General features: G+C 38.5%; 1 protein-coding gene across 3 annotated transcripts in view; it reads right to left on the bottom strand.

The window, feature by feature from the left end:
• Window positions 1-16,335, bottom strand: part of ATP8B4 (ATPase phospholipid transporting 8B4 (putative)) — a 232,935-nt gene that overhangs the window by 157,179 nt on the left and 59,421 nt on the right. For all 3 annotated transcript variants that reach the window (XM_039237152.1, XM_039237150.1, XM_039237151.1), the window contains exons 4-5: window positions 5,937-6,050; window positions 2,757-2,855 (exon numbers count right to left, since the gene is read on the bottom strand). In XM_039237152.1, the coding sequence (XP_039093083.1) occupies window positions 2,757-2,855; window positions 5,937-6,050 (213 nt within the window). The remainder of the gene's footprint in view (window positions 1-2,756; window positions 2,856-5,936; window positions 6,051-16,335) is intronic.

Genomic DNA, 16,335 nt, shown 5'->3' with positions numbered 1-16,335 from the left:
GATATAGGTAACTGCTTCTCTCATTGCCCCTTCAGACCAAGAAGTAGTATTGCTATCCATATTGCTACACTACACTACTTCTTTGACCACTTCTCTTTTGCCCTTTTGTAAATAGGGCCTTCATTATTAATCTTTCTCCAGTCTTTCTCATTTCAGGGTGACATATCTTTTCTGTCAAGACCCTGAGTGATAAATATATCTAGTTATTGGACCCGCACATATTATCATAAAAATAAAAGCATATTCAAGCATTAACTGCAATACAGACAAAAGAAGACTTATTATTTCATCACATCTCTATTGAACTGAAAATAATACCCAAAACTGACTAGTTGGGAATCACAGAAAAGGGCCAATCAGTTCATCTCCCTAAAAGCTGAGTAGCCTATTCTCTGGGCCTCAAAATAAGTCATTCTCACTTCAGCTCAGGTTTTGCCAAGAAGTCTTGGTATTGGAATAGATGGAGTCTGGTAGGACTAGAAAAGGTAGTCCTATGCCCAGGCTGACTCTTCTTGACAAGTTCTACTCTAGAAATAGACAAGCTTAGAGGGGAATTGCCCAGGGCAGAAAGGGAGCAGAGGACTAGCACTGACTGTATACCCACTGTGAAACATCTGTGCCACATGCTTTACACATAGCATCTCATTTTGTCCTTCAACAGTTCTGGGGTCACTAACCACATAATACAGATGAGGAAGGGTCCAGAAAGGGGGTTTCCCTCAATTTCATACTATTCAAACATAGTATGGTAAGGAGTCTTTCTTTGAAGCTCATGTTCTTTTTACTCTACTGTTTTACTCTTCTATAAAACGTTTACTATAATGAGTAAGGCATTAATGCCAGTATGTAGAAACTTAAGCATCTAAATGAGTATTATTTCCCTGAAAGATCAGCTACTGTGGAGAAGACATTCATTTATTCCAAAGCTGTCATTACTCAAATCATTGTTAAAATTTCCTCTCCTAGAATTACTTGGAACTTATAGCCTATTCTTCGGAATGTCCTCTAGTCTTTGAAGATGGAGCTATTTATCCTTTGGAAAAACATGAAGGGATATTTTATGTTTGGAAATATATAGAAGTTTCTCTTAGAAAGCAGGTAGGGCAAATATGTTTTTTAGGGGCTGAGAGATGGCATTTGCTTCCAAAGCTGGGTGAACGCAAAATCATGAGATTGGCTTTCTTCTGTACCTTGTACACTGGCCATGAGGGCAATTCTTTATGATGAGCTTCAAAGTACTTTGAACAATGGCAACTTCATGGGAATGAATAAATTCCAAGCTGACCACTTTTAAGTGACATGATTCATTAGTATGAACAGGTCCTGTGTGTTAGTTAAAAATCCTGCCTCAAAGGTTATAGTCACAATGTTAACCATAAAATACATGAGGCACTTAATTAAAAATGAAGAGACTCAGGGGTGCCTGGGTGGTTCAGTCAGTTAAGCATCTAACTCTTGATTTCAGCTCAGGTCTTGATCTCACAGTTTGTGAGTTCAAGCCTCATATCAGGCTCAGCACTGACAATGCAGAACCTGTTTGGAATTCTCTCTCTCTCTCTCTCTCCCCTTCTCTCTGCCCCTCCCCCATTCATGCTCGTGCTCTCTCTCTCTCAAAAACAAATAAATAAATCTTAAAAAGAAAAAAGAAGAAGAGAGTTATATCCTATGTATCCTACAAATACATGGTATATAAAGACACACACCTTAGTATAGAGGGGTATGAATAAGGGCCAGTGCTCAAAAGCCACACTGCCCCAGGTAGATTATAAGTTAAGCCCTAGAACAGCCACCATATATAGCTTATAAAGCTAATAATAAAGATAAGAGGAAATCACAAAAATAATCTAAAATAAGAAAAATGGAACAAAGAATCAATGAGGCATACAGAAAATAACAAGATAAGAGATTTAAGTCTAATCACATTAACTATAAATGGGTTAAACATTCCATTAAGAGATTTTCAGATTGTATAAAAAATCATTACGTAACTATATGCTATCTACAAGACACTCAATTTAAAGACATATATAGTTAAAAACAGACAACAAGAAATATGGGTATGAGTTCACAGGAGAGACCTAGACTAGGAATAAAAACATGTAAGTCACTGGCATACAGACAATTATTGAGGCTAGTGCACATGCAGTCACCAAGGGTGAGAATATAACTTCTCTAATTTTAGATTATTTGGCTTCCCTGAGACCGTTTTTAAATTTTTGAATTTGAGTGACCTCCCTTGGTTTATGCAGACTTCAAAACTCTCTACTGCCTATATTTCACTTATTTACATTAGTTGCCTAACTTTTGAAGTAATTTGACTTTGCAACTCCTAGTAGAATGAGCAGAGGATGTGAGAGCACCAAATATCTACCAATTCTCAAAACGTAGAGAACATTTGACGTAAGATAAATAATTCTTCACTGGGTAGAAGCAGGTTTGTGTTCTAATTCTGATCTTACCATTAATTGGCTGTATGATCATTAGCACATCACTGGTTCTTTAGAAACCTTGGTTTCCTCATCTATAAAATGAGGGAGTAAGCCTAATTATTCAAGCCCTCTTGCTTTTAACTTAAACGGGCTCTGGTTCTATGACATCTGTATTAGTCACTAAATAAATAGCAAAAGAGTTTTATGTAATATTAAGCAGGAGAGCTCCATTCAAAACTTTCAAATAGGTCTCTATTTTTTTTTTTTATTTGTTAGAAGTCACAACTGAAATTGAGAACTCAAGAATGCTCAAAAGTAAATACTCACATAGTCATCTGTGGCATCTTTGACAGCTGTCATAGTTATCACCAGGACCAAAGGCACCATGGTGGTAAACCAGGTCAAGGAAGAGATTTCTGGAATCAGCTGAAACAAACATCTCAAATAGTTTAGGGCTTTTAAGTTGGAAAATACATCTTCCAAATTTTGTCATTATATATAACACACAGAAAGTAATAGGATTATATTCAGTTATTTGTACAAATGTAGAATAACTTTCAATAATTTAAGCATTTTCATTCACTTATAAGACACACAAAAGTATCACTGAACCAATTTTCAGGCTACCTGACAAAAAATAAAACTTTTATAGTGACTTGAGAAGTAAGTTTTTTGAAATCTTTCAGATTTCCCAGTAGGATAAATGTTACTTCTCTTTTCTCAGCTTCTCATCTCAACTTCTAAGAAGTTTTTACTAACGTCTCACCAATTCCAAAAGAGATTCTTTGAGCATCTCCCCTGCACCAAACAAGTACTTTTCATATATTATGTCATTTGACCCTCAAAAAAGTCATTGAGTTAGATTCTGTACCAGAGTTGTTTTGCACATACCCATAGAATTTGTTTTCCATATAAATAGAACCCCCAGTGCACAACAGAGAATACACTGTGAATAATGCCCTAGAGTTAGGAAATGCTGCAGTCCTAGGTATCGTTTTCCCATTTTATAAATGAGTATCTGAAAGGTCACCCAAGTGGGCCAAGAACATACACTGCGAAAACTTGAGCTTTGATCTACTGGACTCCAAAGCCTTGTACCTGTACTTCCAAAGCCACCCACATGACAGAGACATAGTGACAGATGGCATAACTCTCTTAGAAAGGTGGTTTTCAAATGGGGTTCAGAATAGAGGTGCTGAAGATCATAAGATAAGAGTAGGATGGATAAAGGGGCGCCTGGGTGGCTTAGTCGGTTAAGCGTCTGACTTTCGCTTAGGTCATGATCTCGCGGTTCGTGGGTTCGAGCCCCGCGTCGGGCTCTGTGCTGACTGCCAGCTCAGAGCCTGGAGCCTGGTTCAGAGTCTGTGACTCCCTCTCTCTCTGACCCTCCCCTGCTCACGCTGTCTCTCTCTCTCTCTCCCCCTTAGAAATAAGTAAAACATTAAAAAAAAATTAAAAAAAAAAAAAAGAGTAGGATGGATATGGTCAGTGTACGGAGATCAGGCCCTAACAAAAACAGCTCTAAACTAAATCAATTTTATACAATAGCTTCCACATAAAATTTTTTAAAAAAAGAAAAAACTCAAGAGCCTCTGTGGTACCAATAAACACATCAGCCTGAGTGGCAGAAAAGCTAGATTGTTGTCCTAGTTCTATCACTGACTCATTGTAAAATCTTTACACATCACTTAACCTTCCTGGACCTCATTTCTTGATCAACAGAAAAAGGCGGCTGGTCTAAACCATTCCAGAGCCTCCTTCAAGACATAAAATTCTGCGAGCAAGAGCCTTTGACAATACATAAGAAAGCCATTAGAGCAATGAGCTCAAAATTCTGGAATGATGTAAAGTGTTATATAAAGAAACCAAAACCAAATTCATAGGGGGCAACAAAAGAAATCTTGAATTCCAAAGTCTTTTTAATAAATTGTAAGGTGTACATTGACTTTGGGGTTTTTGTTGTTTTGTTTTGTTGTGCCTATTCAGCATACATTTCTTCTCAAGTATACCTTAGGGAACTATCTCATTCCACCTTGCACTTTCAGTCCATCCAATGTTGGCAGATTCATTCCCTCCAGCTCCACATTTTGGCATGTGATCTAGGTCAAGACAACCATGGCTACAAATTCTTAAGCCACCATGATTAATTTATGGATAGCAACCTAACTCAGCATGGTCCAGTGAGAGCTAATCCCAAGATTTGCTGGAACAACCAAAAAAGAAAAAAAAGATTCACTCTCTTTCTCTCTCCCTCTCTCTCTTTTATGTTGGAGTTGGAGCCAGGAAAATAAAGGTCTAAAGCTTTCAGGGACCACCTGGTAGAGAGGGCCTGCCTGAGAGTAAGGGCAACATGGAAGAAAGCAAAGTCACACCCTGGGGCACCTGAGTGGCTCAGTCAATTAAGCAGCAGACTTTGGCTCAGGTCATGATCTCACAATTTGTGAGTTTGAGCCCCAAGTCAAGCTCTGTGCCGAAAGCTTAGAGCCTGGAGCCTGCTTTGGATTCTGTGTCTCCCTCTCTCTCTGCTACTCCCCAACTCGTGCTCTGTTTCTCACTCTCAAAAATAAATAAACATTAAAAAAAATTTTTTAAGTTACATCCTATTGAAATAGCCTGCCCATGTATCCAGTCATACACAAAATGAGAAATATTCCTAAATATATTCCTTTTTTGCATAAATAAATTTAGGTTTCTGCCATGTAGAGCCAAAAGATTCTTAATACAGTTATTCAATTAAATAAAAATAGTACTCAAAGCTATTAATCTTGACTGCACACATTTAACCCATCTTTTTACCTCCTAAAATTAAGACAGAGCCCAGCACATTCTGAATGTACTACTTTGGTCTGATTAAATTACTCTAAAAGAAACACTAGGTAAATAACTGGATATCATGAACTGTTTATATGTATGTGCATTCTTTGATTTATGCCTTCTTTTCTTTTCTAAAATATCAGTAAAAGCCAAAATTTTTATTTAAGCCCAAGTATTAGTCAGATGGGAGGAAAAAGAAAGCTTATTAACTACCAATTAGCCTCTCAAAACTGTAAAAAAATAGTCACCTCTACAGTGAGATAAGAGTCAGCATACATAATTCATTATATATACACATACATATATAAAATATGTTATTGTTCTTAGATGCAAATGAAATTTGCCCCGGTAGGTTCTGCTGACTACTACTTAGCTAGACTGCCTCAACTCTGTTAACACCCAGACTGTCAACACGAGAGGGAGATAAAGAAAGGAAGAAGGCTATGGTTTGGTTCAAATAAAGTGCAAGGCTGCATTCTAAAATGACCTCAGTGTTTAAAATGATGAATGTACTAGTTTTTACCCATGCTTGGCCCTCCCACATTTGTGAAGAGTAACAGCAATAACAACATTCAAAATCTGATAAGAATGGTTTTACCTCATCATGAACGTCTAGCTAAGTAAATTAAAAGTATTCATATAATTTGAAAAAGTTAACAAACAGATGATGAAGAAATATAACCTAAACATTACCTGTAAAATCAGAAGGAAAAGAAAATAGGCATTTGCCACTCTTTGGAACTGTTCAAATAAATTAATTGGCAAAAAGGTAAGAATGCTGTACTTGGATGTGTGGATACGATTATCCTGAAAAAGAAATAGCATCATGTTAGATTGGGGTAAGGCATTGCTCATTATCAAAAATAGCTCTAGGGGCGCCTGGGTGGCTTAGTCAGTTAAGCGTCCGACTTTTGCTTAGGTCATGATCTCGTGGTTCGTGGGTTCGAGCCCCGCATCCAGCTCTGTGCTGACTGCCAGCTCAGAGCCTGGAGCCTGTTTCAGTCTATGACTCCCTCTCTCTCTGACCCTCCCCTGCTCACGCTCTCTCTCTCTCTCCTAGAAATAAATAAAACATTAAAAAAAATAGCTCTAAAACTTAAAAGGATGAACATGAATTATGCCAGAGTGAGACAGATAAACCAATCACCTAGAAAAATTTTAAGTTCTATGTGGCCCAAAGTCTTCATTTTTCCCAAGAGGACACTCTCCTGATATAGGTGAGATTACTGTCCAATGCCATAAAACAAGTCCAATGCCATAAAACAAGCCATGACTTAAAAATGTATCAAGTACATGAGACAGCATCTGAGATTTTTTACTCTTATGTATTTATTCATTTGGGAAATATTGCTTGAGCTCCTATTCTATTCAACATTGAGCTTGTGCTTGGACCCATGAAGTTTGAAGAAACTTCAGGGACCATATGGTCCACCTTCCCATTCTTTAGAACTCTAACAAGGGGATCCTAGTCAGGTCTTTGAAAGTCTTCTGTGATGGGAAACTGACCACCTCACAAAGCAGCCTGTTTCTATTTCAGAACTGGAATTGCTAGACAGGTCTTTATTATGAGAAACCCAAACCTGCCTCTCAGTAACTTTTCACCATGAGCCAAATTCCATCCCCCAAGTCACCTAGACAAAGTCTAAGCCCTTTAAATGTTGACAACCTTCAAATATTTGAAGACCACTCCTAGGATTCCCCCAAATCATCTTTACTCTGATCCAGACATTCTCAAACCCCTCGGCCACTCCATGATTTGCTTTATAGACATCTCTTCCTGGTTAGTTTCTTCTAGATCTATCCCAGCCGCTCTGCATCTCTCAAAACATGTTACCCGGAACCAAACACAACCAATCCGAGTAATCCAAGTACAGTAGGGACTCTGATGTTCTGTGTTCTGGAATACTGTATTAATATGCCTTAAAATTTCATCAGCATTTTGGCAATTGTATCTCACTGTTTATTGAGTTTTGATGAACAAAAATCTGTAGATCATTTCTTCATAAATCACTATGAAATCAGGTCTCCCCTTCCTAAACATTTACTGTTGATTTTCTTAGATATTGGTCTTTTATATATTCCTATTATACTAATCTAATGAAAAAAAATAATTTTGAATACAATTTTGAATATCTTAAACTATTAAATACTCCTCCCAGCTTTGTGTCATCAAAACATTTCAAGGGCACCTGGGTGGCTCAGTCAGTTAAGCAGCCAACTTCACTCAGGTCATGACCTCACTCTTCGTGAGTTCAAGCCCTGTGTCAGGCTCTGTTCTGACAGCTCAGAGCCTGGAGCCTGCTTCAGATTCTCTGTCTGTCTGTCTGTCTGTCTCTCTCTCTCTCTCTTTCTCTGCTCCTCCCCCACTTGCACTCTGTCTCTCTCTCAAAAATAAACATTAAAAAAAAATTAAAACAAAACAATATCAAACACATGCCTTTATTATTGTTCCAAAGCTGTATAGACTAATACATTACAAAGGACATGACTAAAGACCTCCCAAAAAGAAACAAAAAAGAAAAACAAACAAAAAACAACAAAAAAACCATCTTTAGTTTTAAAAAAAATAGCTTTTCCATCCACTTATATTTTAAAACTCAGCCTCTGTGACTGGTTTTAAATGAAACTACACTAGCTCCTAGTAATCACTGCTACCTGTATAAAGAAAATATGGTCCCCTGTTAAACAGCCATTTTTCACATTTACCTGGAATCAGTGTGTCTAGCTCTGTGCAACGAGCTGTGGGAAGGTAAGAGAGGTGCCAAGTGGAGAGTTCCCAGCTTAGCTGGTCTGATGCACAGTCATGCATTGCAAGCTGTTCTGTAAGCTGATGATGAAAATTTTGCAGTGAGCTATCTACTCAGGGTCTGGGCTGGAAGAAAGGCTATGAGATTGTGAGAACTGTCAATCACGAAACATGTTTCTGAGGAAGGGACTTGGAGAAAATAATAGGCAGAATGAAAGCTAAGAAGAAAAAAAGCATTTAACTAAAAAAAAAATCACATATTCTTAACTGTTTTATATTTTCTTCTAAGTTGAAACTAAAATGAGGTTCAGTCTGTATCTTGTAAAAGGACAGATGGAACATGTGCTGGGAAGCTCAAAACCATGACAGGAATTATAAAGAAATTCTCCTACAGAACTGAATTCCACATAGGTGAAAAGACAATTATGCGGGATAAAGTGCTAATGCCAAATGGGGACTGTGATGATTTTCTCCTATTGTTTACCTTGACATGTAGCAATGATTGTGTTGTTCTTCTGGCTCTGTTGTGACTTAGTCACAGATAATGCAAACCCTCACAGCTATACCTGGGAAAAAAGAACGAGGGCTCCCCCTCCTGGAAGATCTCTGGACCCATTTAGCTTTCTTTTTCAATCAAAAGGGAAAAAGTGTTTCTATTTCCACTGCTTGTCCAAGGATGTAAGTATTGGTAAGACCTTAAATATTCAGTCATTTCATTGACCAACCTATTGGCTTACAGTCAAATTTTACTGCAATTCATTCCATAATACAGCAAAGAAAATCTTCACTTCTATCTTCTTAGCATTACTTTTCCACTGTGAACCACTAGAAACTTCCCAGTTTAGAAGAATGGAGGAAGAGGAAGAAAACAAAAAGAAAGGAGTATATCTGGAGAATCCACATAGCATTTTTAGTGCTGGTAGAAACCAGGATGGAAGTCATAACCAGGTAGGCCAGTTAACTGACCCCAAGGTGTCATAGGCAATCCCCACCCAGAGGAGGCCTCCTATGTCTTGGGAAAGGGTCTATCCCTAGAGTAATATCAGAGAATGCCAGTTCTCTATAGGAAGCTTTCTTCCAAGAGGAAGAGAATGGAGCTGAGCTGGGAAAGCCCTGATATCCCTCCACGATTGACACATTGAATAAATAACTTCACCAAAGAGTGACTAAAGGGGTGGAGAGAAAAGTGCTACCCCAGTAGTCCCTTCACCAGGAAGACAACATCAAGATGAGGAAAAAACATCACTCCTCTAAAATATATTAATACCAAGGCACTGAGGTAGGCAATCATGGCTCACTTGGGGGTCTAAAAATGGGACTATGAGGCTGTACTATAGAGGTCAGCACAAACTGAGATGTGACAGAGAAGTTCTCTAGAATACATACTAAGAATTTTGGTCTTTATCATAAGAATTAAAGTTCTAAGAGATTACCTAGGAATAAACCTAACCAAAGATATAGAAGATCTGTATGATGAAAACTATAGAAAACTTATGAAGGAATTAAAGGAGACACAAGGAAATGGGAAAAGATTCCATGCTCACGGAGCAGAAGAAAAAATACTGTTAAAATGTCATTACTACCCAAAGCAATCTACACCTTCAATGCAATCCCAATCAAAATTGCACCAGCATTCTTCTCAAAGCTAGAACAAACTATCCTAAAATTTGTATGGAACCACAAAAGACCCTGAATAGCCAAAGTAATAGTGAAGAAGAAAACCAAAACGGGAGGCATCACCATCCCAGACTTTAGCCTCTGCTACAAAGCTGTCATCATCAAGACAGTATGGTATTGGCACAAAAACAGACACACAAACCAATGGAATAGAATTGAGAACTCAGAATTGGACCCACAAATGTATAGCCAACTAATCTTTGACAAAGCAGGAAAGAGTATCTAATGGAAAAAAGAGAGCTTCTTTAACAGATGGTGCTGGGAGAACTGGACAGCAACATGCAGAAGAATGAAACTAGATCACTTTCTCACACCATACACAAAAATAAACTCAAAATGGGTAAAGGGCCTGAAGGTCAGGTAGGAAACCATCAAAACCCTAGAGGAGAAAGCAGGAAACAACCTCCTTGACCTCAACCGCAGCAATTTCTTACCTGACACATCCCCAAAGGCAAGGGAATCAAGAGCAAAAATGAACTATTGGGACCTCATCAAGATAAAAACTTCTGCACGGCAAGGGAAACAATCCATAAAACTAATAGGCAACCGATGGAATGGGAAATGATAGTTGCAAATGACATATCAGATAAAGGGTTAGTATCCAAAATCTATAAGGAACTCACCAAACTTCACACCCAAAAAAACAAATAATCCAGTGAAGAAATGGGCAGAAGACATGAACAGACACTTCTCCAAAGAAGACATCCAGATGGCCAACAGACACACGAAATGAGGCTCAGTATCCCTCCTCATCAGGGAAATACAAATCAAAACCACACTGAGATACCACCTCATGCTGGTCAGAGTCGCTAAAATGAACAAATCAGGAGACTCTAGATGCTGGCGAGGATGTGGAGAAACAAGCACCCTCCTACACTGTTGGTGGGAATGTAAACTGGTGCAGCCCCTCTGGAAAACAGTGTGGAGGTTCCTCAAAAAATTAACAATAGAACTCCTCTATGGCCCAGCAATAGCACTGCTAGGAATTTACCCAAGGGATACAGGAGTGCTGATGCATAGGGGCCCATGTATCCCAACGTTCATTGCAGCACTCTCAACATTAGCCAAAACATGAAAAGAGCCTAAGCGCTCATCAACTGAGGAATGGATCAAGAAGATGCACTTCATCTATACAATGGAATACTACATGGCAATGAGAAAGAATGAAATCTGGCCATGTGTATCAACATGGATGAAACCTGAGGGTGTTATGCTGAGTGAAATAAGTCAGGCAGATACCATATGTTTTTATGTATAAAAGGATTAGGAGGAACTTAACGGAGGACCATGGGGGAGAAGAAGGGGAAATATAGTTCGGGAGAGGGAGGAACGCAAACCATGAGAGACTTTTGAATGCTGAGAACAAACTGAGGGCTGACGGGGGTGGAGGAGAGGGGAAGGGGGGTGATGGGCATGGAGGAGGGCACTTGTTGGGATGAGCACTGGGTGTTATATGGAAACCAACTTGACAATAAACTATTTAAGAAAAAAAATAAAGTTCTAGGTGAAGAGGGAACTACTGAACAGCTTTAAACAAAGAAGTAACCTGATGAGGTTCTAATTTTAAAAGATTACCCTAGCTAGAGAGTGGAGAACAAGTTGGAAATGACAGAAGAATAGATGAGAGACGACCAATGAGAAGGTTTTTTAATTACCCCTGGTGAGAGATGATGGTTGGCTTAGAACAGAGGGTGACAGAAAGGTTGACAATGAATAATAATAATGATGATAATAATGATATAAATGAGCAGATGATGTTTATCAAACTCTTCCTATGTGTACTATTCTAAAATCTTTACATTTTATAGATTATTTTATCTCCACAATATCCTTATGAAATAGGTGCTATTATCCTCATTCTATAGAAGAGGATTCCTAGGTTTGGAGAGATCAAGTAAATTGTATTAGCAAGATTATATAGCTGGTAAGTGCTGGAACCAGGATTTGAACCCAGGTACTCACTCTGCCTCCAGAGCCCAGTCTTCAACTGTGTACTTCCCCAGTTCAGGGCAAGGCAGATCTCTCTTCTGCTTTCACAGCAATCAGCCCTTGGTCTGTCCTCCACTCTGAATTTCTGGCCTGCTGCCACTTTCTTACCAAGGAAAATAATACTATATATCTACCTTTTCCTCCTGAGTCAACCCCCACTGTAGAAGCTCTGGTCATCTATTGCCTGATGTAGGATTACAGTTTCCTGTGTTCTCCTTCAGCTCTCTCAGAAGTGATTCTCTTGATCTCTGACAAAGTTCAATGCAAGTAAATAGTATAAATAACCACTCTTTTAGTTCAGCTTTCTGACAGAAGCAGCACGCACTGGCCGAAGTCCTTTACATTCTCACATTAACAATTTGGTACAGGAAGAAGTAAAGTAAACATGATAAATTCTTCAGAGGTAGAACATCAAACTATTAGCAAAATGAGAGGCATTATTTTTTGTAATGAGATTTTATTGTGTCATTGTATTGCATAAGAAAACAAAGCAAATAGGAAATAACAAACACTGCTAAATTAGTAAACAGAGCATTTGGGGAGTTTACTTCAATTCTTCCACTGGAAATATGGAGCTAATAATATTTCTCACCTACGTATTTATAGGACTATTGAGGAGATAAAGTGAGATCATAGATGTGAAAGCATTTTTGAGTTTTACTTTGAAAGAATTATATAAGAGTTTTGTGAGCCATCCCCAAATAATCCCAATGGTTTTAGGAAATTCAATTCCATAGTAACAAACAACTCCAGAGTCTTTATGGCTTAAAACAGTAAAGGTTTATTTCCTGTTTGTGCTACTTATTCAATGAGCCGGCAGGGAGACCGTTCATCATAGTTACTCACAATGGACCAGCCACCATTTCAGACACTTCCAAATGCAATTGCAGAGGGAAAGAGAATGCTCTGAAGGGTTTCATACATATAAATTAATGCTTCATCCCAAATACTCCAACTCAGTGATCAGAAAGAGTCACCATGTGGCCAAAAGGCAGAAAGCCAGAAACAACTGATGGACACCACAACCAGAAATAGAAACTAAGCCTGATATTTGGAGAGTATGAAACACATCAGTTATAAAAACTATCAAAAACTAAACTTCGTGCTACAAATTCAGTCTTGTTCTAATGCTAGGTATAACAGACACTTGACTAATTTTCCCTTCCCCTCAGCTAACAGTGCTCCAAATTTCTTCGTCTTGTGGTCAGGATAGATTTAATTCTCATCGATAACTCCAAGGTCAAACCCAGATTAGCTTGGCCCACCTTCCTAATTACAATTTTGAGTTCAGGGATTAGCACGTGACCCATGTCAGTTCTGGGAATTTGCTGGAGATGTTGGCTTTCTCTTTCCTATTGGATTCCAACATGGAAGCAAATAGCCCTAGGGATCACTGACAGCATCTTGGGACCATGAGTGAGGAGGCTGCCAGAAATAAAATCTACAAGGAAGATTCAGGGCCAAGAAATGCAAAGAAAGAAACAAGACCAAGCCTCTCCTGAGGCTAGCCCTATTTCTGGACTTCTCAGTTATATGATTTGTTCACTTATTTTATTGTCTAAGTCACTTTGACTTAATTTCCCTTTTATGCCCAATCAACCAAATACCAGTTAAGAACATTAGTAATATATACAAGATCAGTTATATTTTTATATAATAGTGTACTTTTAACTCTGCATTTGCCTTAAGGAATGAGTCACAGAAGGCCAAGCCAAAATGCATCTGGTGGTTGTCCCAGGATGTTGCCTGCGTCTGTGATCCCACAGGCCAAACCCCAGGAGCTTTCGCAATGAGTACCACAGTTTCAGTGTTCTCTAAAGATCTTCCCACATTTGATGAAACGTTGTTATGTCATGAAAGCTATAAAAAGTAACCATCAGGGAACTTGAGGGGGAAAGAGACTAATATTCTTGCCAGAAGAGGAGGCAGAAAGATGGTACAATATTCATTTCAGAAAGAGAAATAGTTCTGACTCTTAAAGAGAAATTATCTCTACACCTTAAAATAAAACCCAAAACAGAGATGGTGTCCATAGGACACTTGCATAATAAGGAAGTGGCCTAAAGGCATTTGCACCACTCAGGAAATATGTGAGACACCCATGTTTATGCAAAAGGCACAAAAGAATTCATGTATGGGGCAAATGAGCCTGGAGATTGGGTGTGTGGCGCCTCACCGATCCCAGGCAGAACCACAGCTCTTCAGTTTTAGTCAAATGGTGCCCAGTGAGGAATGTACAGCATTCAAGGTTGGGAGGCAGGGCAAGATGATAGTGCTCCTCTATGGACACTGCTGAGTGAGAGACGAAACAAATAAGAGGCCTTACAGAGAGCCATTAACAAACATCATTGTTGAGGTGCCTGGGTGGCTCAGTCGATTAAGTGTCCGACTTCAGCTCAGGTCATGATCTCACGGTTCACGGGTTCGAACCCTGCATCTGGCTCAGAGCCTGGATGGAGCCTGCTTCAGATTCTGTATCTCTCTGACCCTCCCCTGCTCACGCTGCCGCGCCCCCCCCCCTCAGAAATAAATAAAAACATTTGAAAATTTTTTTTAAAAAACAAACACCCCCACCATCTTCATAACTTTCTCCTGAGCCTCGGCTCCCCGGCATTGGTGGGGAGGACATATTGCCTCCCAGCATTCCTTCACTCATAAGACTAACGGCCTTGCAAGTGACAGGCACAGTCAATGAGCTAGGACTGCAGATATGAACAGACAAAGTCCCAGCCCTCCTGGAGCAAGTGTGCATTTTAGTTGCAGGGAGAGAGGCAGGAATAAACAGGCAAACTTGTACACTGATAACACAGTTAAAGAAACGATGGATGCTATGAAATGAGCACCTTGCCTACCAAGACTCCCTTAGGAAGCCTGCACATTTGACATTTCAGTATAGGCAACCTCAAGGTTATCCTATCTGATGAGGCCACTGGGGCATCTGTCCTCCAGGGGGCACCCAACAGTCCTTCAGGCTATTTAAAAAAAAAATAATAGTAAATTCTGTGTATGTTTTAACAAAGAAATTTAAAGTTGAGGTTGCTAATGTTTACTGTGAAGATTGTCTTAACTCTTTATATACACACATACATAGTTACATTTATATGTAATGTATATATATGTATGTATGTAATATATGGATATATGGATATATACATACAAACACAAAGTAAATATATGTATATTGAGAAGGTTCTCTTTTTTTCCTAGTTAGGTATTTGATCTAGGCAACATATTTGGATCTTTTTTTTTTAATATAGTTGACACACAATGTTAAATTAGTCCCAGGTGTATAACATAGTGATGTGACAATTCTATGCATTACTCAATGCTTGACATGATTAAGTGTAATCATACATTGTTACAGTATTACTGACTATATTCCCTATATGCTGTATCTATGCAACTTACTTATTTTATAACTGAAAGTTTGTACTTCTTAATCCTTTTTACCTATTTCATCCATCCTACCATTACCCTCGATCTGGCAACTACCGGTTTGTTCTCTGTATTTAGGAGAACAAATGTTCTCCTAAAGTGTTTGTTCATTTGTTTTGTTTCTTACATTCCACATCTAAGTGGTATTTGTTTTCCTCTGACTTATCTAACTTAATACCCTCTATGGCCATCCATGCTGTTGCAAATAGCAAGATCTCATTCTTTTTGAAGGCTGACTAGTATTTCATCATCTTCTTCATAATCAAAGAAAATGAGTGTGGCCCTTGTGTCACCAAGACGTGGATGCGAAATGAAGAAAGTATGACTGTGTGTAATGATGTCTGTTTCATACAATGACACCAGCTAACACATAGGGAAAGCACTGTGCCGAGTACTGTGCATACATCATCTCAGATAATCTCCAAGAACTTTAATGAGCTGTTGCTACTTCAGTACCATTTTTACAGATTAAGAAACTGAGGTTTAGGAGCAGTTCGAAGGGCTGCCCATAAAAACTCTTTTGTAGAGTCATGTGTTCTCCCAAATGGTATGTTTTTCCTGGAAAATGAGTCAAAACAAGGAATATCTGCACTCCCTCTTGATTAATAAATCCACCAACCTTCCTAGAATGTTCTTTGTCAAAGAAAAGAACCTCTCAAAACTAAGAGACAGTGGAAGGTACACATAAATTCAACCACCTAGAGTAGTTACTCTCAGTCCCTTGACCTTAGGGAGAGCATCATCAGGCTTGTCTAGGTAGCTTCATCTCCCCTCTACACCTCACAAACACAGACAGTGGCTAGGCAAGCTTTCAGACCTCAGTCTCCCCCAGAGCAAATCTACCTGGCAGTATCATAAAACTTCTCTTTTCTATCCTCAGAATTTAGTGTAGTGTTCCAGCTTCTGCAAGACTGTTGTAGAGCTAGTAATGGCCTATAAATAGTAATTTGTCTACAAAGAACTAATTTTGAACAATTACCAGGGGAACAAATTAAATTTCCCTCTGAGATTAATTTAATCACAGTATTTTTTTCCCTCCAGGGTGTTTAGATGCATATAACATTTAAAGGCTTTTAACTGGGTCCAAAAAATGTTAGCTTTTCTTTTGTGACATCTGAAAAAAAGCAAAAATCATCTTATATGAATATATATAATATATATATGAACCTCTCATATATATATGTATTCATAATATATGAATATATTATATATATTCATATAAGATGATTCATATATATGATATAT

The sequence above is a fragment of the Hyaena hyaena genome, unplaced genomic scaffold, assembly GCF_003009895.1.
Source record: "Hyaena hyaena isolate Hyena2069 unplaced genomic scaffold, ASM300989v1 scaffold_120, whole genome shotgun sequence".
Classification (NCBI taxonomy): domain Eukaryota; kingdom Metazoa; phylum Chordata; class Mammalia; order Carnivora; family Hyaenidae; genus Hyaena; species Hyaena hyaena.
Note: the sequence above shows the minus strand (reverse complement) of the source record. Positions and strands in the feature narration are given on the sequence as shown.